Here is a 26,622-nt window from a genome sequence, read left to right on the forward strand (position 1 = left end):
AGGAGGAGACTCTGGACTTGAGGACACCAGGCTGTGCAGAGACCCAGGGCTAAGAATGCAGAATAATAAGCATCTGTATAAGAAACTGTGGGATGCCTGGCTTGGCAGAAGCAATAATCAGAGTTTGTATATCCTCTTGGTTAGGAGCCAGAATGACTACAACTGCTCCTTGCTTGGCAGCCTCAGTGGTCCTAAGAAAGAACTGGCCAGAGCTTCCATTTGTGAGTTGAGTATTAGGCACCACGTTACCTCCTTTTCACTTCTAATCCTGGGATTAGGAATTGGGACTGTCAAGTCTGTTGAAAGGGCATTTCCACAGAACTCAATAGTATAAGTATGAATGCTATAAAGGCAGTTATCAGTTCTTGTGTTGAGCTCCTTGGAGGGCCACGGTTCAGGACAGCACTGGCCTTAGGCACAACACAGCAGGAGCAGCCCTGAATCTCAGCCCCAGACTTTTAAAGGGTCCTTCTCCAGGGACTTCATTGCTGGCACAGTGGTTAAGAATCTGCCTTGCAATGAAGGGGGACATGGGTTTAATCCCTTGTCAGGGAACTAAGATTTCACGTGCTGCAGGGCAACTAAACCCATACACAGCAATTAGAGAGTCATGTGGCACAACCAGAGAAGCCCGTAAGCGGCAACCATTGAACCCATGCACTGCAACAAGAGAGGAGGCCGCATGCTGCAGTCAAGAGCATGTGCACCTCAATGAAGGCCAGCGCAACAAAAAAAATAAATAAATGAACCAAAGTCTCTCAGTCGTGTCCAACTCTTTGCGACTCCGTGGACTGTAGCCCATCAGGCTCCTCTGTCCACGGGGATTCTCCAAGCAAGAATACTTAAGTGAGTTGCCATGCCCTCCTCCAGGGGATCTTCCCAACCCAGGGATCAAACCCCAGTCTCCTGCGTTGCAGGCAGATTCTTTACCATCTGAGCCACCAGGGAAGCCCAGTGTAAATATATATATATACATATGCTGCTAAGTTGCTTCAGTCGTGTCCAACTCTGTACGACCCCATAGACGGCAGCCCACCAGGCTCCCCCATCCCTGGGATCCTCCAGGCAAGAACAATGGAGTGGCTTGCCATTTCCTTCTCATATATATATATATGTGTGTGTGTATATATATATGTATATAATTAAAAAACAAATAAAGGGTCCCACTTTGTCCGCCCTTTCCCAGCTGTCCGCTTCTTCTCCAGATGAGAAGACCCTGAAGTGAAAGGGACATGCTCACCAAGAGCCTAACGTCTCCCCCAATTTATAGAACATGGCCCAGGAACTCAGGAATCCAGAACACATAACTCAGACAGCTCTGAGCCTATTTCCACATCCTGGGGAGGAGGACAACTTCCCCAGATCTGGTCTCCCAAAGGGAACTCCACAACCACTTGTGCACCTTTGGGCTCACGAGTGATCAAACGGCTGCTGTTTTTGAGGACATGGACAGAGATTGAGCTTGGAGGGTGGGGTGTCCATACATAAACATAGTCTTTGTGTGGGATGGAGTCAGGGATGGGAAGAAAACACATTAAGAAGCCCATACTCCTTGGTCCATCCCATTTTTGACACAGAATTCCAAGGAGTCCAAGAACCCTAAATTCAAACCCAGACTTCCAGTTCATCATGAAGGTAGATTAGTTACATTTGTGTGATAGGTCTTATTTGGCTCAACAATTTGTTGGTGTGATTTATTACTTTAAAATATGTAGACATATGGCAACCATGCCTTCATAGGTACTCTTGCCCTGGGCCCCACAAATGTTAGGGGTGGGCCTTACAGAGGAGGTGCCTCAGGAAGAGAAAGGACCAGACACACTTGCCTCCTGGCCTTCTTCCTATTTCAAGAGTTATTGCTACCTGTTGGGAATCTCCAAACTGTTTTAAAATATGTTGTTAAAAACAAAAATTTTAAAGACTGTTTTCATGTACAATTACTTTCTATTAGGCCCTCATGACTTCCGTGCTTTCATTTAAATGACCTCACTAAACAACTCTATCAAGTGGGCATGGGTATTTCCTTTTGATTAGTAAGTAAACCAAGGCCCTCAGATATGAAGCGACTTGCCTAAAGTTGTATTGTTGGTAATATGAGAAAGAGAACTATTTTGAAGCCTTCTTAAAAGACAACCATCTTTTTTGTATTGCTTAAAGAAAATTGGGTTAACTTGTGATGAAAGAAGCCCCTCAAATGAGTCACAAAATATGAACAGGTACGTCTTTAATAAAAACAAGGCTCCATGAGAACACTGTACTCTCTTATCCTCACACCCATCCTATGAGGAAGAAGTCAGCTAGAAAAATTGCCCAAGAATACATCTAGTAAGTGGTAGAGCTGGGCCTTACACCTCAGTCTGGTTCCCCCAGACCCAACCACGCTCTACTATCTTTGTTGGCAGAAAAAGAATTCAAAAGAAACCTAATAGTTGAATCAAGCACACTGCAGGCCACTTAACTCTGACCAAACACAACTTTCTAGGGGAGAGAAGCATGCAGGGCTCCCAGGAGACCACTAGGAGCAGGGCTGCAATTCTCTAATCTGAGCAAGGAGAGGAGCTCCCAGAACCGACAGAGCTTCAGAAAACTGACCGGAGAAGTGCAAAGGGACCCACCCTGCCTGGAGCTGGAAGCCCAGGGACGCCTGTGTTCCGATCATGGATCTGGCCCTAACTTGGTGTGTGATCAGGGACAGGAGAGCCCTATGTATGCGGGCTGCTGCTGCTAAGTCACTTCAGTCGTGTCTGCTTTCAACTCCAAACCTCAAGAGACAGCACAGGTTATCTTTCCAGACCTGCTGCTTCAAGAGAAGCCAGGTTCAGATGGTTATGCTGCTGCTGCTAAATCACTTCAGTCGTTTCCGACTCCGTGTGACCCCAAAGACAGCAGCCCACCATGCTCCTCTGTCCCCAGGATTCTCCAGGCAAGAACACTGGAGTGGGCTGCCACTTCCTTCTCCTCAGATGGTTATACATCTCTTAACTTTTGAATGTTAATAACTAACTAACTAAAAACAAAATGAAGGGACTTCCCTGGCAGTCTTAGCAGTTAAGAATTTGCCTTGTCATGCAGGGGATGCAGTTTTAATCCCTAGTCGGGGAACTAAGATCCCACATTCAGTGAAGCAACTAAGGCTGTAGGCTGCACCTAGAGAGCCTGCATGGTCTGGAGCCCATGTTCTATACCTAGAGAGTCCACGCATCACAACAAAAGATCCTGCATGATGCAACGAAGATCCCACGTGCCACATCTAAGACTCAATGCAGCCAAACAAAAAATATCTTAAAAACAAAAAAACACCAAAAGGAAACAAAATCTCTGCGCAGGTCAGCTAAGTAAACATCATTCTTTGGGGTGAAGGGAGACACTTTTCATACTGCCCCACACCACTATTCGTTTCTTCCTATTTTACCACCGAATGAAGTTCTTTCTAAACTTTTCTATTTTGTTCATAACATTTGCCACAGGCTCTGCCTAACCCTCATGGATCACCTCCCTACTTTCTGTGCTGTCTAGGGCAGATGTTATCATTCCTGTTCATAAGGCAAAGAAGCCAAGACTCAGCTTCCCCTAGAAGCTCAAGCTTCTAGAAGCTTCAGACTCAAGCTTCTAGAGCTTCATGGCCTGTGGTTCTTATACAGGGAGAATGGCTGGTTCAAGTGACCTGCTAGCCTCCCCTCACAGGACTCTGTGATCTCCCCCCACCCATGGACACTCATAGTTTTTTCACCCTGTTGGAATAGGACTTGCCTCCTAGGACGATGGGGCTTCCCAGGTGGTGCTAGTAGTAAAGAACCCACTTGCCAACATGGGAGACACAAGAGACATGGGTTCCATCCCTAGCTTGGGAAGATCCCTTGGAGAAGGGCACGGCAATCCATTCCAGCATTCTTGCCTGAAGAATCCCATGGACAAAGAAGCCTGGATGGCTACAGTCCTCAGAGTCGCACAGAGTCAGACATGACTGAAGTGACTGAGCACACACCTAGGACTTTGTGATCTTTAAATCAGTTACTACACGAAAAATTCTTAGATCAGTGCTGAAAGCATGACGGGTTTCGGTTCAGTTGCTCAGTCGTGTCCGACTCTTTGCAACCCCATGAATTGCAGCATGCCAGGCCTCCCTGTCCATCACCCAACTCCCAGAGTTCACTCAGACTCACGTCCATCGAGTCCGTGATGCCATCCAGCCATCTCATCCTCTGTCATCCCCTTTTCCTCCTGCCCCCCATGACGGGTTTAGCTATTGTTTTTATCATTTCATAAGGGATATGAAAGTAAGTCTCATATCTACTTTAATTCAAAATAGTTACTGGGTTTCAGAGACATGAACCTCCCACTATGAACCCATATCCAAACTTGGAGCACAAAACTCAGACAGGAAAACACTGGGCAGAGGACCCAGCAAAGCTTGAAGTCAGCCACCAGTGGATCCAGCCTCCAATGGACCGGAAACAAAGCTCAGCTTTAATGACCATGTTGCAGGTAATAAAGCATGGGTCTCAAGACTCCTACGGTGCTGTTGGGGCAATACTCCCCTCCCCCACCTCCACAGAGAGAATGAAAGTGAAACATTCAATTTGAACTCCTTGGGAGAATGGCAGGAAGGCCAAGACTACCTCTGGCTCCCGGAGAACCTTCTCTATAAGACAAGAATGCTGGTTACACCAGTTCTATGGGGTAAAGCTGTAAAGTATCAGCATAGGGCATTTATAGATTTGAGATGCATGACTTTCCACACCTAAATGAGACCAGCAGCTCTGCTGTCCTGTGGGCTGAGCCTCACATTTCTCAAATGACTTTGGAGATACATTTTGTTTGCATGGAAAATCCATTCTCAATACTGGGAAGGGAGGTATGGAAAGGCACAGCTGGGATTTCCACCCTGTTATGGAAGCCTGACATGAGGAACCTGCACTGCAGGGTTCTGTGGGAGCAGACCCAGACTGAGTACCATTACAGGCAGAAAGATCTGGGCCTTCCCACACTGGGGCACACAGACCAAGCATACCCTTAAGAAGCATTTATCTCTGCACGAGTTTAACCATCCTGCCCTTCATGGGAAAGTGTTTGCCGATCAGTTTTGTGAAGACAAGTAGAAGGCCAGAAAGGTGAGCAAGTCCTAAGCATAAGCCAAAAATGATGGGGGAGGGGGACAAAGAGCTAGGAAACAGTGTGAGCACCCCAAGAAACCCAGGGCAGCTGCTTAATGTCAGAATGGCCCCTGGGAGGAGAGGCTGAAGCTATGAAAGATGAGCCGCCTTTGAGGAATTCATCAGAACACTTCTTACTTACACTTTTGGAAATAGGCATTTGCCAGTCAGGATATTACAAAGAGTGTGGGGGACAAACAAATCCACTTTTCAACTTATCTTCATGTCTTCTTAGCTAAGTGACTTTTGATTAAGTCTGTTTCCACCTCTGCAATATAGAAACAGCGGGACCTACTTCCCAAGGCTGTTGACAGAGTCACTTGGTATATAAACACTTAAAAATCCTTATTTCTTTTCCATCCAGTCCCATGATGATTAGGTGATATTATTGATCAGTTAAAGAAATTAAAGGGGAAAAGGGGGAGGGCAAGTCACATTAAGAGAAAATAAAGAATTATTTTATGGTTGTCAAAAGCTTGTGAGTACCCTGAGAAACCTTGATTTCCCTGGACCCTTGCCCTGGGAAAAAATTAGAGATTTCAAAATGCTCACACACATTCCCACATTACATAGGGGAGCTGCCAGTCACCAGGTTTGTTTGGGTAACCTCAGAAGGAGGCCGTGCAGGCCAGCCTCCTCCCAGCCTCCTGCAGACATATAATCTGGGGTTATTTATGCCAGCGTTCTTTCCCTGATCAAAAACTCCCTGACCTGGCTTGTATTTTCTTGACGCTTTCAATTAAGGAAATAACAAAACTAACCCTGTCCTATATCCATGGTTAGGTCTGGCAAAAATGGACTCAGCTAATTATAAATTTGGTCCTGGCTGTTTTTTTAAGATGCCCTACAGGACTGGGTGTGAGGTAGTTATGAAATGAATGAGTACAATTATTTCACAAACCAGACTAACAGTTGAGTTCACCTGTCTCACTTTTACCCCGTCACATCAAGCATTTGCTTTGTGGAGAAATATTTTTCACATGTAAAACATTTTTCTAAGCATTGTCAGAATGATCCCTTGCTATATTCTGAAGCAGTATCTCCTAACTGAAGTAACTTGTCTATGAAAATATGACTAGGACATTGTGGAATGTTCCTCACATCAGGCCCTTTGCAAAGTGACATCTTCTCAGTTAGAAAATATCCACTTAGCCCTACTGCATCCTACTGAACTGCTTAAAGGATATACATTTCGAAAAGTAGCTGGGGCATCAAATGTTTTGTAAATAAATGAATTGGTAGGACAACAGAATATAGAAAAACCACATCCTGGTGTTCACTGAGCTGTAGAGTAGCTCTTTTCCCTTCCTTATTTTATTTAAGCTTCTTGGCTGCATAGCATACAGGATCTTAGTTCCCCAACCAGGGAATGAACCCAAACTGCCTGCAGTGGAGATGTGGAGTCTTAACCACCGGACCACTAGGGAAATCCCACTCCTTCCCCTTCCAACTCAGCACACTCATTCTGAGGGGTCTCATCTCTTCCTGGGGCATCAGTCACCTCTCAAGTTCAGATTTCCCTCCTGAGTTTCAAATCTGCATGCCCACTTTCCACTGGATGGATGGCTCTATTTCCACAGTTCACAAAAAAAGCCAAACCACCAAATTCAGTCCATTCTCTGAGCTCATTAAGTCTCAATAGATTTATCTCCCTCTCTGTCCTCATCACCACTCTCCACTTGTTCAAAGTGAAAGTGTTAGTCACTCGGTCATGTCCGACTCTTTGCAACCCTATGGACTGTAGCCTGCCAGGCTCCTCTGTCCATGGAATTCTCCAGGCAAGAATACTGGAATGGGTAGCCATTCCCTTCTCCAGGGGATCTTCCAGACCCAGGGATCAAAGCTGGGTATCCGACATTGCAGGCAAATGCTTTACCGTTTGAACCACCAGGGAAGCCCTTATTCAAGGCTAACATCATTTCAGGTCTAGATGACTCAAACACATGCCCCATGTATGTTTCTCATAGATGATTTCTAAAATACTTGCAATGCCTTTACATTGCCCTCAGTCTAATCTTGAAATTCCTTAAATGGCATACAAGACTAAGACCTGGCTCCTGGTTAGCATCTCAGGATCTCATCTCACAACCCCTTTCCTATCCCTGCCTGCTACACTGGTCACCTTAGCCTGCCATCCCACTTTCAGCCTTGAAGATGGGTAAGAGTTCAGGCTCCAGAGAGAGGCAGCCTGGGATCAGGGACCACCTTGACCACTTGGTGCCTGTGCAATCATTGGCAAGTCACTGAACTTCTCTACAAAGAGGGGGATGACAGTGTGTCCATCTCCTATGGTTGTGAGGATTAAATGTGCTAGTCACTCACACAGCCCTAGCATACAGTAAGTACCCAGCAAATGCTGACTGCTTTTTTAAGGCTTCCCTGATAGCTCAGTTGGTAAAGAATCTGCCTGCAATGCAGGAGACCCTGGTTCAATTCCTGGGTCGGGAAGATCCCCTGAAGAAGGGATAGGTTACCCACTCCAGTATTCTTGGGCTTTCCTTGTGGCTCAGCTGGTAAAGAATCCGCCTGCGATGCGGGAGACCTGGGTTTGATCCCTGGGTTGGGAAAATCCTCTGGGAAAGGGAAAGGCTACCCACTCCAGTATTCTGGCCTGGAGAATTCCATGTACTGTATAGTCCATGGAGTTGCAAAGAATCAGACACAACTGAGCAACTTTTACTTTTCAGTTTCACTAAAAGTTATCTACACTTACTACACCTGGGGTCCCTGCTAGCACACTGGGTTTTTACCAGGAAACCTTCTTTGAGAGGGTACATTACAAAAGGGCTTTTCCTCTGGGCTGCAGACAGTCCTCTGAAGATAGTGCTTGGCATCCCCACTCATGCCAGAAGAACACTTGCTCATCTTCTAGAATTCTACAGACTCATTCCCACCTTCCCTCACCCACTAAAACAGAGGAAGGGCTTCTCCCCTTGCTCCTACAGCACCCTATCTGTTGCTGTAACACGTATCCTACTGCAGCTCAGCTACTGACTACTTACTTCCCTGTATCGCTTTCCCTGCCCACCTCCCACTTTGAGAGGTTCTGAGAGCCAAGGACTGCCTCCGTCTTGTTCATAGCTACATCACTCATGTCTTTACAAATCATCATTAAATATCTGCCAAATTAATGAGTGAATATAAATTATTCTTTCTCTCAATAGCCTTAGAATCCAAAATTCTCTCTGTCACTCCATCATTTCTATACCACTTGTGTGTAGTCTACAGTCTGCTATTTGGGGGGCATTCACTTTATTTTCCCTACAACCTGCTTCCTTTCTCCCACCCCCATATATATGTGTACACACACACACACACACACACACTCAGATAAAAAGGATGTTCTTCAAATTTGGCCAAGGGTATCATCAAGGAGCAATACACCTGCTCTCTAGGACTGGGTGGAAAGGGTGAGCCTGGGGTAGCCATTCCCTTCCTCCTGCTCCATTTGAATTACAACATGGAGTTGCAACAGTGTTCTGCTTGAGAGGGCTAGTAGGGGTAAAGGAGGAGACCACTCCTGAGAGTCCATTGCACTGCAAGGAGATCAAACCAGTCAATCCAAAAGGAAATCAACCCTGAATACTCATTGGAAGGACTGATGCTGAAGCTCCATTACTTTGACCACCTGATGCGAAGATTCAACTCACTGGAAAACACCCTGATTCTGGGAAAAGATTGAAGGCAAAAAGGAGAAGAAGGTGACAGAGGATGTGATGGTTAGATAGCATCACTGACTCAATGAACATGAATTTGGGCAGACTCTAGGAGATAGTGAAGGACAGGGAAACCTGGCGTGTTGCAGTCCATGGGGTCACAAAGAGTCAGACACGACTTAACAACTGACCAACAACAATCATGCCTGTCCACGTCTACAGAGATAAGAGAATAGACTGAACTACTGGTAAGACTTCAGAGAAGAAAAATCTACAGCAATCATTCAGGTATGACATGTTAGGTCTCTGATAATCTACTCAAGCCAACTTTTCCGGGACATAAAAGAAGTCCATCAGGAACTAAGAAATCGTAACAGCTGATGCTGCCACCAAGATGGAATAATATACCTCTGAAACCTCTAATGCTAGTTGGACCATCCAATCCATGTTTTCTTCCACCAAATGTATTTAAGCACCTACTAGTTTCAAGGCAGACTCATTGCCCGCAATTGTTCACAGTAAGGTAAGGAAGGCAGTTATTTTTCAGTTGCTAAGTCATGTCTGATTCTTTGTGATCCCATGGATTATAACCTGCCAGGTTCCTCTGCCCCAGGTTTCTCAGACAAGAATATTGGAATGGGTTGCCATTTCCTTCTCCAGGGGATATTCTCAACCCAGGGATCGAACCACCATTTCCTACATTGGTAGGTGGATTCTTTACTAATGAGCCAGCAGGGAAGGAATATTACCCCATATGGGTAGTGCTTATGAAATCGATATATTCAATCAGTCCTCTGTATCCACAGATGCAGAACCTGCAGAAATGAAGGCTGACTGTACTGTACCATATAAAGGTGCGGTATATAAAGGACGTGGGCATCTGTGAATTTTGACATTCACAGGGGTCCTGAAACCAATCCCCTAGAGAACCAGTCCATTCTAAAGGAGATCAGCCCTGGGATTTCTTTGGAAGGAATGATGCTAAAGCTGAAACTCCAGTACTTTGGCCACCTCATGCGAAGAGTTGACTCACTGGAAAAGACTGATATTGGGAGGGATTGGGGGCAGGAGGAGAAGGGGACGACAGAGGATGAGATGGCTGGATGGCATCACTGACTCGACGGACATGAGTCTGAGTGAACTCTGGGAGTTGGTGATGGACAGGAAGGCCTGGCGTGCTGCGGTTCATGGGGTCGCAAAGAGTCAGACACGACTGAGTGACTGAACTGAACTGAGGGATATCAAGGGACAACTGTAGTCAGCATAAGCTGTCAAGAGTACTAACTAGGGGGATGAGAAACACAGCACAGAATATACAATCTTCTGGAGTATCTCATCTACAAGAAATGATGTTTAACTGTTGACTCACAGGATTGGTAAGAGTTCACTAGGTAAGGAAGCAGGAGAAGGAATTATAGGCAGAGGGAACCCATGGCTAAAGAGTCACGGGAACACAAAATAGCACAGTGCAGTCAGAGAAATCAACTCATTCACTACGGCAGGGGATGGGAGATGGAGAAGAGGAAACAGACAAGGTTGGGATGAGGAAGCATCTGCTGAGAAAGAGAAATGTGCTCTGAACACTGCAGCATCTTATTTAGAAGGATGTTTAAGCAAAGAGATCTGGCAGCTGTGTGAAAGGCAGACAGGGATGGGGGAGGAGGGAGTAGAGAGATCTCGAAAAAACTGAGGCCTGCTGCACTTACACAGCTCTCAGTATGTTTAAGATTATTGACTCTCATAGTAAATGTCACCAGAAGGATCTTCCCTGTTTTCCAAGGAACCTGAACTCAACAATGAACCAATCACTTCCTGACAAAGCTAGAGAAATCAGAACCATCCAAGTTGGCAAGTGTTAAAACACTGGAGAGCAAACGTGGAAACAGCTCTTTCCTATTTGACCATAATCAACATGAATGTGGAGTGAAAACAAACCCGACAGCCAGGGCAGGGAAACGCACAGTGGGCTTCTTTGCTTTCTCCCCAGGACGCCATCAGAGCACAGGGCGTTTAGAAGAACAGCTGACGTGATGGTTATGAAAATCTACCTGCCCTCCCCCCTCCCCACCAAATGCAATTAGAGAAGAGGGCTTCATTCACCCTGAATCTAAAAATAGATGATGGCAGAGTTCACAGACTGACAGCTGCATTCTCATACAGTAACTAGGAGAGGAAAGGGATGGCTAATTTAACTTAACAACCCCCAAAACAAACAGTGCAGAAGTAGTCCAGGATAAAGAGAAAACACAAAGGTCACTTCTTCAAAAGGCTAGAAGAGGAATGGGGTCACTCCGTGGCAGCTTATTAGTCCTCCTAAAACCCTGCTTGAAACCAGGGAAGCAGTGTGCCCAGATCTGCCCAGAGTCCTTCACACAGGAGCTCTAATGGATGAAGATGCAGAAGAAGCTCAAGCAAGATCAGGCAGGAGGGCCAGGATTTGCCCTCTTCTTCCTACATCACCTGGATACCTAAAAGCTAAGAAAGTCACATTTGCTAGATAAGAGCTCTTCCCCACCATCCCTTCCTCCCACTCGACCTTCCTCTAAATCACACTCTGCCTAACCTGGAGCAGGGAAAAAAAAAAAATCCAGGAAATAAACATGGATCATTAAGGGAAAGAAACCAGGTGTCTCAGAGGAGTAAACCATTTCGGTTTTCCTCTCCTTGGTTCTAAAATGTTTCAGTTTTCTTCCACAGTCTGCCTGGCCCAGGGAGAGGATTACGGTTCGGCTTCAAAAGAAACAAGGACATGCTTGTGAATGGGAAGCGGACTCTCTCTGAGGCTCTCCCACAGATCTGTGCTGGCTCCCGGGGGGCTGCCAGCCAGCTAAATGTCAGATCTCTGCACCCCACATTCCCTCGCAGTACTACCTCCATCGCCCTGGTGACTAAGCTGTTTCAGCAGCTGTGTTATTGCTGGAGTCAGGCCAGTATTATTCGCGCAGAATATTTCATGTGGCTTAGGTGGGGATGGGGGACTTCCCTGGTGGCTCAGATGATAAAGAATCTGCCCGCAATGCAGGAGACCTGGGTTCGATCCCTGGGTTGGGAAGATCCCCTGGAGGAGGGCATGGCAACCCACTCCAGTATCCTTGCCTGGAAAATCCCCATGGACAGAGGAGCCTGGTGGGCTACAGTTCATGGGGTCACAAAGAGTCAGACATGACTGAGCGACTAAGCACACAGGTGGGGACTGGGGTTCTCATTTGCAGATGAAGTCCTCCCCTTGATCATCAGTGAGGGCATTCTCTGAGCTCCAGGAAGCAATGAGACAATATATGGGAGCTGCTCAGGCTTCCAGGAGATAGACAGACTCAACACCACAGAGAGGGTGGAGAAGGCATCTATGTCTGTGAGAGTGAAGGATAACCAAAAACCAGAGCTCTGGGTTGTGGCCCAAAGACCTTCACCACTTCTTCCTCAGTAAGAGCCACTGATGCTCAGAGCAGGTTCCTTCTGCTCTTCCTCCCCAGGCACCTCAGTCTTTCCTTTGAAAGACTCTTTCCTTTCCAGTAATGTTGGCACTCCTCCTGCCCCACCCCATCTCGGTCAATCTTTCCATGCATCTATCTCCCCCAACTTGCCTCTGAATAACACTGAGCCTGGGCAGTGTTCTCCTGAGTGCTTGTCCCTCAGCCCCTGGCCCTTCCCTCTCTCACTGTGTGACTTACCATCATTCACACTCATCTCACCCCTGCAGCAAGTTAGGCCCCTTGACTTGTTCATCCCCTCCAACACTCAACATCTCTATCTAGCCTCTTGCCCAGCATGGCGGGTGCGGTAGGCATTCCTTACCAACTGCTAAACAAGCCAACCCAACTCCCTCCCATTGAGGACTGATGGAACACAGGCTGAGGCACGGCACTTGTTACCTTTCTTATCTGTGGGCAGGACCACTTTCCACTTCTGGTCCATTCCAGGCTGCATCTTCCCAAGAGCCCCGCTAGCCTGCTGTTCCTCCTAAGTTGTTCTCACCAATAGCAATCAAGTTACATTTTCTGATGGTGAAGAGATCACAGAAATGTGTTTTCTTGTAAAGGAGGTCTTGTATTTTTAAAAGACATGAAGATTCTCTAACGATTCTCTAAAGATTCTCTCATTTTTGAGTGCCTATTATGTGTAGACATTTTCAGCCGCACCTAGATGCCAGCCAGATATAGAAGATTATCTGGTAATCTCAAAATGAGGAAACCGAGGCATGTAGTCTCAGTGTCAGCGTGGGAGGGAGGCAAACTGAACGGGGTTTGCCTGACTTCATCACTCCAGGCCTCTCCCATTAAGTCATGAGTTAGGAGATGAGACCTGTTTCTTGCTCTGGGAAGTCACTAATTACCTGTACAATTGGAATAAGTCACTTTACACATTGTATTCTTTCATTAAATACTGAAGTTGAACGTATGATGACTAAGGTCCCTCTAGTTCTAACATCTCTTGAACACAGAAAATGGAAACACCACCAGATGCTTAACTGCCTTCTACCTTTGCAGCGCTCTGTTAAAAACAAAGAACAGTAAAAACAATCCCTGCATTCAGGGCACTTGCAGTGGAGCTGGCGAGACCAGGGATAGAAACTTGATGTTGACCAACAGAAAGAGTTAAACAGAAACAAATGTAAAAATACCAGAGTACACGGCAGTCCTGGAGAAAAAACAATGTCATAACTATAAAATGACAAGAGGACATTTCAACAATGGTTTCTTTCCCCCCCATAAAAATACCTTTGTGCTGTCGCCAGGACAAGCCAGCTACCTAAAGGGATCCTGTCTGTTTCACCGGAAAGCTTTGTTTCCGACAAGTTTCGTAAAGGAAAAAGTAGGCTAGTGAAAGCTTTTTATTTCCAACCCACCTTTTCCTCATTCCCATGAATGAGGAGGGGATAAGAGTGACAGCAGGCAGCCAGGGAGAAAAATAATATGGCTGGTGGGTCCTGACCTCTTGGATTCCTGCCGACAGACAAGCCCGAGAGGCAACATTTAATTGTGAAAAAACCAGCCTTGCTCGCCTCTTATCTTTCTCCTCTGTGACTTAAAACCCACAATTACTGGCAACCCCTAGATTCCGAGTTACTCAGCTGGTGGTGGCAGCGATAGCTGTGTCTGTGGCTGAAAAGCAAAAGGGGAGTTAGATTTTACCTGCCTCGGAAGCCAGCCTTGTGCGAACACAGCCCTAACCCAGCTTTATGACTTCTCCCATTAAAAAGTTCACAGATGCCCTCCTGTTGGGAAGACCACCATGTGAGAAGTCCAGATGGGGGAAAAAAATCGATTTCCAGCTGCTGTATAATTCAAAGGATAAGCTACAAGTCTCAAATCCTGAATTCCACATTTCATTTCAGTACTAAATATGGGATTTTCAATTCTTTTTCTTAAGGATGAAATTCCAAATTTCTTAGCCCAGTCATCAAGGCAACCCACCAATTGGCCTTTCTTTTAGGAGCTTATCTTTTTTTTCCAATATTAAATTCTTTTAACAAGGGAATTTACCATCTTCTCCATACAACATGTCATTTCACAGTATTTCATGGTGGAAAAACAGGGTTCTTAGTCCTGCCTTCCTCAGCTGCAACCCAGATGACTTTGGAGAAGTCACGTAACTTCTATAATCTCCATTTGCAGACCTCTAAGAGGTTTTCTCCCACATACCTCTGGTCCCTTCTTGAATTATTACTCTATTCCCAAATATTTTAATTTACATATTCCTGTTTAGAGTCAAATATAATTAAATCATCCCTTGTGCACATAATCTCCTAAGGGTGCTGAGAATTTCCCCCATCTTCTATTTCATGGTGTTCTCCAGTTGCTTCACTGGTAATCAATATACAACCGGGCACTCAGGGGGTCTACCTGTACCATGAAGGTAGAACCCTTTCCTTGAGATTGATGAACCTCTGAATCCCACAGATGACCTTCAGGTCTTCAGGTGAAATATGAATACAAACTATCTGTATGGGGTCTGTGCACATTCTTCTCTCAAGGTCAAGGTTCTTAATCCAAAGTTAAAAACTGCTGTGCTTCAGTAGTGAAAGGCCTGTGGCTAGCATCTGTTCAGGTCCTTGTTTTACACACTGGGTCCTGCTGCCACCCTTTCTGGGCTACTCTGTTCTCTTAAGAACTTACATTTCTTCTCTCTGCTCAAGTCCAGTAACTCACCTTTATTGAACATTTATTGTGTATACTTCCTATGTAAAAGCCTCATATCTATTACTGTTTCATCCTTAAAACAATCCTAATAAGCATGGTACTACTATTATCTCTATTTTATAGATAAAGAAAATGAAGCACAAGGAAATTCAGAAACTTACTTGCCAAAGGTGTCACATAAATCCGTTAAGTGACAGGTCCAGTTTTTGGCCCAATACTCTGGCTTCAGAACAAAATAAGGCTGCCCTTGGATTGCCCCCTTGCCAACAGATAGTAGAGAGTCACAGATTCCACCATCTCTCATTAAGACTCCACCTTTCAAGGCTCAATTAAAAAACTGTATTCACAGTGAGTTAATCATTTCGCCCTCCTGTGTTCATGGAATATTCTGGGCACTTAGCACTGAACACACTAGTGTGATTTTTTTGTTTCTTTCTCTCCTAACTAGACAGTGAGATCCTAATTCTTCTGAGTACATCTCAAGTGTTTACTGTTTTGGGGGCTGTGCTAAGTATGGGGACACAAAGATGAACAAGATACAGTCCCTGCCCTCAAAATTCAGTCTTTCAGGATAGAGAGAAGTAAACAAAGAAGGACCATGAGGTTTTTTGAAATTGTATTATGAAAGATAAGGATTTATATCTTAATTTCTGAGTAAAACTTGCCAGCACACAGTAGAAGCCCAGTAAATGACCACTAAATGAATGTAGGACTTTGGAAAGGGGGCCTCAGAAGCTGGGCTGTTAAATTTAAAAGATCTACCATCCCTTTATGAAAACTCTTTGAGGTTATTTATATACTGACTCACCTAAAAACTGCTTCCTGAGTTGGTGTCTATGATACATTTTTTAATGTCAGACTAAAAATACACTTCCAGTACACCAACCCTGTCTGCCTACCCAAGGACTAGAAATGAACACAAGGTAATACGTAACAAAATGAAAGACAAGAAAACTCACTCAACACTAAGTTTACCCACTAACATAAGGGCATCCATCCCCACTTCACAGCATCTTCTAAAATGGTTCACTCTTGAGGGTCTTTGAAGTAACTGAAGGGATACTCATGAGATTTTTATAGTCTAAGAACCTTAAGTGACTCATGGACTTTCAGCAAAAGAGACATAGAGTGGACAGGACCTTAAGGGTCATCTCATATGATTTCCCACTCAGATCAGGACGCTTCTCCAGGGCACTATCGATGGATTCATGCCACAGAATCAGTGGGATCACGGCACCTGACTCCCAAGATCACTTACGCTTGTAACCCCTCTATTTCTCAGCTAGGAGACTTTGGACAAATCATTTAACTTCTCTCATCCTCAGTTTCCTCTCATTCATAAGGGAGAACTGTTGAGATGATCAGATGAAATAAAAATAAAGTTGTCATACTCAGAGATAATTTGTTTGCAAGCAACAGGATTTTACACACACTAGCTTAAGCAGAAATTAGCCGGAAGGATACAAAGGTATCTTGAGAAGCTCAAGTGCTGACAAGCTTGAGGAACCAGAAGCAGGAAGAGAAAACTGTCAGGGAGAGATTCATCACTTGTATTCGATTGTAATTACACCCCATGGTCCTTCATCTCCACTCTTCTCTTTGTATCCGGTTTTCCCACTCTGCCAACCAACTTTCTCTGCTTCTCCAGGCATGAGACGAATGATGGCTGCCCAGGCAGCCCTCAGGACTTTTCAGTTTAAATGCCAATGAAGGTGAGCCTAGAAATAGTGAACCCCAATTTCTTATAAGACAGAATCTGATTGTTCCCCCTTGGGGCAAGAGCCCATGCTAATCCAATCAGCTATGGCTGAGGGACTGATTATGTGGCCAGGTGCCCATTCAGGACGCATGATGGAAGTCCACACTCTGAGAGAGGAGAAATAGACAAGTTCTGTAAGAAAATGATATGAGGCCAAAGCAAATGGCTGGCAACAGAGACAACCACCAGCATCCCTAGTACAAAAGTACTTTGTAAAGAAATCAACATTAAATGCAAGTTATCACTATGGTCATCACTATGATTGCCCCTTCAACCAGCTCCCACTTGATTGCTACCAATAACAGGCTGCTCACTACCTGGAGAGACAGCCTTTTCATTGCTGAACAATTTCATCTATTAAAACTTATCCACATGGCAGCAATTTTTTAAAAAGACACTAAATTCTTCTATCTTCCCCTAGCCCTTACATTTAAAGAACATATAATCTTGTCTGCTAGGTCAGGCCTGGGCTTTCCCTTGCAGTCATAATATGAATAACCAGTAAGGCAGCAAAGAGATTCAATGGACAATTACCTTAGGGAACAACCTAAACCAGAACAATTAAAAAACCAGAACCTCCTCTTCCTTCAAAGAATTACTACTACCTCTCCTACTAATACCATGAGCACTAATTTACTAAAGCAAGAGAAGAATCGGAACCATTTTTAGCATCAGTGTGTAGATAGTACGAAGCTATTGAGGAAAGTGTTTTTTCCCATTGTAGAGTCCCTGGCACTTTAAGTAAAATTCTGCTTCGTATAACAAAGGATTTTCTTTCTCCAACTTTCTTCTGCTTTCAGAAGTATCATTCAGAAAATAATTCTACTTCTTATTTTCTTAGGTCACCCCAAACAAAGGTATGATTTTCCATGAAATAACCTCACATTAGCTATGTGATGACTGACTGGCATTTAAATACTGACAACACCCAAAATTAGAAGAGGATGTAAAAAAGCACAAAATGTCTTATATATAGTGGGGCACCATCAAGGAATCTGCTGCTTGTGGTGGCTTTGCTGCTTACATTTTTCATTGATGTCACCAGGCTTTTATTTTAGTAACCAGGATATACTTGTTATGGATGCAAAGAGAATCTCCTCATTTATATTCTAAACTCAGAGCAGGAAATGAGACACGTGGGTGATCTGCAGCTGTGGCACTATAAACAGGACCAGCCTAACTCCTAGTCTAGATTCTAGACTGCACTACATTTCCTGAACTTGAACTTGGGAGATTGAAAAAAAGAAAATATACCATTTTAGAATGACCAGTGCATTCTGTCCAAGAATCTTAAGAGGCCTCAGTTTGATAGAAGCCTCACTGACCTGTATATTTAGTCTACATAGTTGATATACAACCAGGATCTCCTGCTCTGTCTCCAGCCAGCTGTGCTACAGTGGGCAAGTATTGTAAGGTTCCTTCATCTCATAAATTAGTCCTTTAACATCTGGGGGCCCATTTGAAAATCGGAAAAAAGCCTCAAAACCTCTTATTCCCAAAATGCACATAAGTAAACAGGACTAAAATTTCACACAGTATCAGGGGTTCATACGGTCCTTGAAGTCTACCCATAAAGTCCTTTTAAATTATTAGACCAACAGCATTCTAACCTTTCTTCCAGTGCTCAAAGTCTGCAATCACACAGTGGATGTTTAGTAACAATTACTACAAATCATTCAACACCATGGGTGAGTGTTTTGCTAAGACTAGAGACCAATCCAACACAATCTTTTTCTAATGCTAAATTGACCAATAAGCCAGTGGATGATGAGAAGAAAGTGGGAGGGATCTCATATAACAAACTATATGTGTGCTCAGTCCTGTCAGACTCTTCGCAACCCCATGGACCACAGACCACCAGGCTCCTCTGTTCAGGAGATTATCCAGGCAAAAATACTGGAGTGGCTTGCCATTTCCTCTTTCAGTGGGTCTTCCCAACCCAGGGATTGAACCCGTGTCTCCTATGTCTCCAGCATCAGCAGACGGATTCTTTACCACTGAGCCACCTGGGAAGCCACAGCAAACTATCAACATTTAAAAAATAAATAAATAAAGTCTTGGGAAGGTTTTGAAAGAGTCCAACTCTGTTTCTTTATTGGATTTTTTCACTTGGAAATTCATAACACATAACCATTGAGCCAGAAAGTACAGAGATCCAGACAGCTTTATAGGGATGCTGTCCAAGTCACGGGCTTACACATATCACACCCAAATAAAACAAAGCCAAAGGTTCTCACGCTCCTGCCAATATAAACATGTTCACAATGGTTAATTTCAATTGTTCCTGAAGATTCCCTCAAAGGGAAAGATAATCCATGAATGAGAGTAAACAAACATGATGTCTTTAATATTCACTATCTTGGGTTATAATCAACAAAATGTGGTCCTCTCCTGTGATTTTAGTTTCTTTCTATTTTAAGTCAGGTAAGTTACATAAGACGGAGTTATACTTGTAAATTCTAAGTTCTAGCCTTGGTTTGAAGAGGAAACACAACTCCCTAAGAAAGAGGACTGGCCATGTAAATTCATCTTGAATACTGACCACCTCTCTCCCTTTCCTCACCACCTCAAACCCCACTCCATTTAAGGCTGCTGCCTCTTTCTGGTGTGTTTTGAGCTTTCTCAGCTTATCTTCTTTTGAGGGGGTAGGGAGAGAGAAGAGGAAAATTTTGAAGTTTTATTTCTTCCCCCATTGACGCTGGGGTAGGCAAAGAAATTTACAAAGGAACTTTAAAACTCTTGGTGTCACTAGCCTGTAATAAAAACTATCCACTCAGACTGTAACATAGTCATAAACCAAAGAAGTCTCTTTTAGGGAAGGTGGTGGAATGGGAGTGGGAGGGTAGAATTAGATTTCTTCTCAGTGACTTGCTTCAACATAGTTTGTTAAAGAGGATAAGCTGATGAAGCATGGAATTCCTGCTGTGTGGATACCATATTACCAACGGTCTGCTCCATCACAGCAGTTACAGTTTTATGGTGTAGAGAATCCTCTGCTCTGTTAAGCTCTCTTTGTGGACTCTTCCCAAGAAGCATCCGAAAATACAGAATTAAGAACCACAACTCTTGCTGATGGTCAACAATAAAGTCACAAAAGGATTCCATCTTTTCCCTTCTATAAATCTGCCCCAATCATTTTAGATAAAGTGACAGTTCATTTTTCACAGTCAGTAGATTGTTCCTTTATCCTAATTATCTTCATCTGGTGTCTACCTAATATTCTGTAACAAGCTACACAAATGAAAGAGTACAATCATTTCATAAAAAGTTAGGCAATTTTCTCCCAGGACACTCAGACATCTAACGTGAAAAATGACTGGGTAATAATGTTGTTCTATATTTTTACTAGAAATATTTCAAAGAAATATTTTCAGTTTAAGAAAAGAAAAATCACTTGTTAGAGAAATAATTTGATCATTTCAATGTAGTCATTTGCAAAAGTGAAACAAGTTAAGACAGTGCTCAATTGCAGAGTACAGCATAGGGCTCAAGGCAAAACATAATGACTTCATTACCTAAGAACAGAATAAATACCCTGGCTTTCCCCATCCACACCATTTATCAGGACTTCTTCAGCCAAAGAGTTTTTTAGACATCTGAAAATCCTAGATTTACTGCTAAAGACAGATCAATTCATCCTGATGCTTTCTGCCAATGAATTTCAGTGCTTCTATTTCAACAGAAAATTTGAAAGCTGGGTAGACACATGTTGAAAAAATAAATAAATACCTTTTCCTTTGGTCTCAGCACCCAAGCTCTTCAAAAGAAGCCCCATAGAGAATCTGAGGTTATGCTAAGTATGTGACTGGCAGTTGTAATCAGTAGAGTGATATTACGTTACAAGCAAGTACCATTTTGGCCATCCCAAACCTGCATTTTTAAAATATCTGTGTAAATTGAGGGATTGATAAAACACCATAAAAAGAAAGGTATACATCCACTCTAGATGTGTTGTTACAGAACAATCTAAGCCCATCACATAGATAAACATTCGTTTTTTTCCAGCGATTAACCATCCAGACACCAGGTGTTTAGGCTGACTTTTTCCCGACATTTTTTAGTCTACTCACACTCCCTCCATTTTCTAACTCTCCAGAGAAAAAACTGAAGTCCTCTGTCCTTTTCAGCTCTGAAGAAGCACCATGTTTGTGTCCTGACAAACACATTAATCCCATGCCTCTGAAATGTTTAGGTAAAAGTCAACCACTGACCCAAACACAGATTTCAACAGACAGGACTGCTCAGAATTTGTACAGTCATCCCTCATTATCCACAGGAGATTGGTTCTAGGACCACCCCCTATCCCCAAATCCCCACCCAGTGGATACCAAAAGTTATGGATGCTCAAGTCACCTATACAGAACAGTTCAATAGGCCCTCAGTATCCACAGATGAGACACAGAGAGCCACCTTGAGTTGGCATTTACTGAACAGTCCAATTTCCCAGGTGGTGTTAGTAGAAAAAAATCTGCCTGCTAATGCAGGAGACACAGGAGACATGGGTTCGATCCCTGGATCAGGAAGATCCCCTGGAGAAGAAAATGGCAACCCATTCCAGTATTCTCTCCTGGGAAATTCCATGGACAGTAGAGTCTGGCAGCCTACAGTCAATGGGATTGCAAACAGTCGGACAGGACTAAGCAATTAAACAACAGCAACAACCAGTTTCCAAGTATCTAGAAGTCTCTAGATTCTCTTTGAGTGGCTTTCCCTTCCCAGTTCTTGCAGACTATTGTTTTAAAAATGAAAGTTGCTCAGTCATGTCTTTGCAACCCAATGGACTATACAGTCCATGGAATTCTCCAGGCCAGAATAATGGAGTGGGCAGCCTTTTCCTTCTCCAGGGGATCTTCTCAACCCAGGTCTCCTGCATTGCAGGCAGATTCTTTACCATCTGAGCCACAAGCGAAGCCCAAGAATACTGGAGTGGACAGCCTATCCTTTCTCTAGCAGATCTTCCTGACCCAGGAATCAAACCAGGGTCTTCTGCATTGCAGGAGGTTTCTTTACCAACTGAGCTATCAGGAAAGCCCTTTTAAAACTATCACCATTTACAAGTTGGACTGGTTACTACTTTTCATACTTAGCAATGAATGACAGTAGTAGGTTATTTAAATGTTTGTTTTTAAAAAATCAAAGTAGGGGGACTTCCTCGGGGACCCAGGGGTTAAGACCATGTGCTTCCAAATGCAGGGATGCAGGGGATGCAGGTTCAATCCCTGGTCAGAGAATTAAGATCCCAAATGCAGTGCTGTATAGCACAGCAAATAAATTTTTTTTAAAAAAATGAAAGTAGGAATTCTGTTTAATACTGCTCTTTCAAGTATACTTATTTTGTATAACAAACGTGGAATATCTTTCTCAAATAAAATATACACATTCTCTAAACACTTTTATTACTATAAATTATAATATCATTATTTCCCCCTCCAAAGACATAGAGATTCCCTAATAGCTCAGTTGGTAAAGAATCCGCCTGCAATGCAGGAGACCCTAGTTCAATTCCTGGGTCAGGAAGATCCCCTGGAGAAGGGATAGGCTACCCATTCCAGTATTCTTGCCTGGAGAATTCCATGGACCGTAAAGTCCATGGGGTCGCATGGAGCCGGACGTGACTGAACAACTTGCACGTTCACTTTCAAGACGTGCGTCTGATGAAATCTTGGAATTGATGAAACGATGACCAGTTTTTAAAGTAAATGTCAATGCTTATTCAGTTTCTGAGGGATAGTCAAGATCTCAAATCCTAGCCAAAACCTGTATCATCTTAAACTGAAAGTTTAAAAGGAATAAACAATTTAGCTCCAAACGACTAAGTGTCACGTAAAATATATAGTCCTTCGATTATTTTGTCTGCTCAAAGACCCTTAAGAGATACATGAACACTCTGCATGTGTGTCTAAAATCCTAACTTTAATAGTCCAGGTGTGAAATCTCTTATTATTTGAAATCTGAAACTCATTTCATAGATTGCCTAGGAAAGCTTAAAGAAAAAACAGGATTGGTCCTGACTTTTCCTTCCATTTGAGGTAATATTGCTAGCACTGAATCTTTAATAAACAGAAAGTCATCCACATATAATAGGATCTTATTAACCACATTCCCAATCTTTTTTCTTCTGCCCTACATACTGCTATCAGAAAGGCATTCAAACAATGATAAAATGTAAAAAGCAGACAGGAGGCTGCACATACTCTTTAATATAAGGATCGGGGGGAAACCTAGACCTCCTATGTCCCATAAATATTATTATATGCATATGTCTATATAACTCAGCAAAGGCATACCATCCCTCTTTAACTGATTTCCTCTTTAGTGTCCATTAGCAAATGGTAAAGAAAATGCGCTTAAGGAAAGAATATTCTCATGAACCCAACATATAACATTTTCAAATTAAAGTCAACAGGCCCCATCAGAGCTACTGCTCAAAATAAGAATTTTTTGATCAATTTGGTTTTATTGATGGTTCCAGTTTATTTTATTTATTGAAGCAGCTGTTAGTTGTCCATCTTATTAGAATTTTAGTGTGTCCCTGTTAAGTACAGATCTTTACGTTACAAGAAATTAAAGGATGTTGTTTAAGAATCTTTAGTCCACTCTTTTTCTAGATGAAGATAAAATGTATTTTGGAACCTGAAGATGTACTTGGGGGAAAAAAAACATACAATGCATTCACATTTCATTTACATATAGCAGTGTTTTAGTTAAAGCCTCATCAACACAGATATTTTTGATGTTTAGATTTAATATATGATGGGAAGCAATTCCTCTGTGAAGTTATTCAGATATGTAATAGGTTCTGACCACCAGTTAGGATGGAGGGTGTAATTTCCCACACATCCAATAATTCTGACACCACTATCTACCCAGAGATAACATCAGATTCCACAGGTAAAGGGCTCAGCCTCACAAAACTGTCCCTCTCTTCAGATGCCAGTCGCAAGCTCGGTTGAGGCTTCAACTTTCTGATGAGGCTGTAGACCAGACCAACAGCTTGACTGCAACCTCAGAAGAGTCAGCCAGAGACTCCCAAGTTAATCTGTGCCCAGATTCCTGACCCAGAGAAACAGGGAGATGATACATATTTATTGATTTATGCTCCTAATTTTAGGATAATTTGTTACCCAGCACTAATACAGCCAATACAGAGCAATTATTTAATTCCTATTACAGAGTAAATCATTTCCTTTACCCTTGGAGTTAAGGAGTCTGTCTGGGAACATTATATGGAAATACACAACAGGCAACCAGCCCAGATAACAGAGTACTGTGTCCTTGACCTTCACATCAGAACAGAAATCAGTTAATCTACCCGTGTTAGCTTCCCATGGCTCCTCTAATGATGCTAATTCTCCTTTTCTTGAATACATTCTGGGAACTAGGAATACAAAAACCCAAACCTCAAGGTATACACATTAGTTTTAGTCTCCGTTTTTAACCTCATAGCAAATTTCCCTTCCTGAAACTCAAACATTATACTGTATAGTCCTCTCATTATAGCACTTAGCTTTCTTAATCATATGTTTAAGTGTCTGTTTCTCAACCATTTCTTCCCTAGTGCTTTCTTCAATCTTGTATCTTCTGTATCTAGTACTTAACACATGGTTGAAACTTGGTAAGTTTGAATGAATAAACGCATTACACAGGCGATGAATGAGCAAGCAAGTCAAGAGGCAAGAGAGTAAGGACACAGGAAGTACCACTTGAATGTGTCAGGCTGTTATTAATATGAAGGTCCAGCTGCACATCAACCACTCCTTCTAGCTAAAATGCTCTTCCAGGGACTTCTCTCGTGGTTCAGTGGCTAAGACACTGCACTCCCAATGCAGTGGGCCCAGGTTTGATCCCTGATCAGGGAATTAAATCCCGAATGCCACAAATAAAGATCCTGCATGCTGCAACAAAGATTGAAGACCCCACATCCCACAACTAAGATGCAGCGTAGCCAAAAAAAAGAGAGAAATCTAAAATAAATAAATAAACTAAATGAAGAGAAAATGATCTTCCACTTGCACCCACCCTCATCTCCAATTCCTTGTCAGAATTTTCACTCTTTAATGCTCACCTCAAAGATCTGCCTGCTCACCTCTACACACACACAAGTATGCGTGTATGCCAAGGCAGACTTCCCTTTCTCTGCTCTAAAGCCTTCTCTTCATACTCCCACAGCTCCTGGGTATACCTTGGACACTGTACTGTAATGACTGATTATTTGCCTGGCATCTCCACTGTAAGCCCCTTGAAGGACAGTGTCTTCATATGTATCTACATGTCCAGCCATCAGTTCTGTGTGTGGTAGCAGTGGGTACTCAAAAACAGTCTGAATTAATGAGTAAGAGATTGAAAGAATTAGGGGTAGAATTACATTTTGAAAAATGATCTCAGCATAATCTGTTCCAGATAAAATGTCAATCAGGCATATATACTGTTCTAACACCTAAGTGGAGTAAAATTAATATAATTATGTATCACAATAATTTCTGATACAAGAAAATGAGAATTTTAAAAAGTGCTCTAATCCATGGACAAATTCCCTATTACTATCCCCAGATGTCACAAGTGAATCTGCCTCTCAAAAATCACCAATCTCCCCCTCACAAAATGCTAATGTACCTCATGTCCTCAGAGTCTTGAATCACAGCTGAGCCAACTAGAAAAATAACCTGATTTTATGGGAAAACGGGAGCTCCTGGGTTGGTGCTCCCATTTTGACAGGTGTATTTTTCTTAGGCAATGGCTTAATTCAAAGCCTCACCAGAAAAGACATTTGGAAACATGGGACCTTTCAGAAATTCTCAAATCACTCCATGGGGATGAGCTTCCTTGTGGCACTAAGGCAAGGGAGCTTGGCTAGAGCAGGGCTCCTAAGCCAGGCTGCCTGGCTTTGAATTCCAGCCCTTCCACTCTCTGGCCTTCTGACTTTGGGCAACCTCACTGATGCCTGAGTTTTCTCTCCAGAAAGTGAAATAAGACCCACCTTTAGGAACTGGTGGGAAAATAAAATGGGTTAATTCAGGTAGAGTACTCAGAAACGCATCTAGTAAGTAGAAAGCAGTCAATAATCGTCACCAGTAACACTATTATTTCACGCCTATTACAACTGGCTCTGAAAAGGCTGAAAAGCGAAATTCCTCAAGACAGGAGAGGGGTAGGGAGAGTGCACTTACTGATTTGGTTGTTCAGCTTGAATGCAATGTCCAGCTGCAGGATAAATAGCATGAACTGGAACCAAGGACTCATCTCCATGGAAGGGAGGGGGATGTGGACAGAAAACACAATGTCATTGGCTTCAATTTCCCTTGGAATCGCTTCCTCGATGTCCCGGATCTTGTCACATTGGTTGGGTCCCCAAGGCATTAACCATTTTGCCTTGTGATGGTTTTTACGGACATCCACGCATTTCACTGACATGTAGGATACTGCCGTTGTGGGTCCTGGAGCTGAAAAGAGAATGTTTTTCTGTTTTAGAAGAATCATCCATGTAAGTGCCTAATTCTGGCTAACATTCTTTTCACTATTGTCCTCTCTCCATTTTTGACACTGCCTTCCATAACTTCAGGCTCATTAATACCAAGCGTTAGTTGCTCAGTTGTATCCAGCTCTTTGTGACTCCCATGGACTATAGTCCGTCAGGCTCCTCTCTCCATGAAATTCTCCAGGCACGATTTCCTTTCTCCAGGGGATCTTCCCGATTTAGGAACACAGCCTGGCCTCTGAGTTGCAGGCATATTCTTTACTGTCTGAGCCACCAGGGAAACCTATTAATACTAAGTGAGTAAAAGTTGCTCAGTCGTGTCCAACTCTTTGTGACCCCCATGGACTATACACTCCATGGAATTCTCTAGGCCAGAAGAGTGGAGTGGGTAGCCTTTCCTTTCTCCAGGCGATCTTCCCAACCCAGGGATCAAACGCAG

General features: G+C 43.3%; 1 protein-coding gene across 1 annotated transcript in view; it reads right to left on the reverse strand.

Moving 5' to 3' along the window:
* The window catches only part of WLS (Wnt ligand secretion mediator), a 116,163-nt gene that overhangs the window by 49,365 nt on the left and 40,176 nt on the right, over positions 1-26,622 (reverse strand). The window contains exon 2 of the mRNA XM_004002068.5: positions 25,876-26,148. Coding sequence (XP_004002117.1) covers positions 25,876-26,148 — 273 coding nt within the window. The remainder of the gene's footprint in view (positions 1-25,875; positions 26,149-26,622) is intronic.

Source organism: Ovis aries, chromosome 1 (assembly GCF_016772045.2).
Source record: "Ovis aries strain OAR_USU_Benz2616 breed Rambouillet chromosome 1, ARS-UI_Ramb_v3.0, whole genome shotgun sequence".
NCBI lineage: Eukaryota > Metazoa > Chordata > Mammalia > Artiodactyla > Bovidae > Ovis > Ovis aries.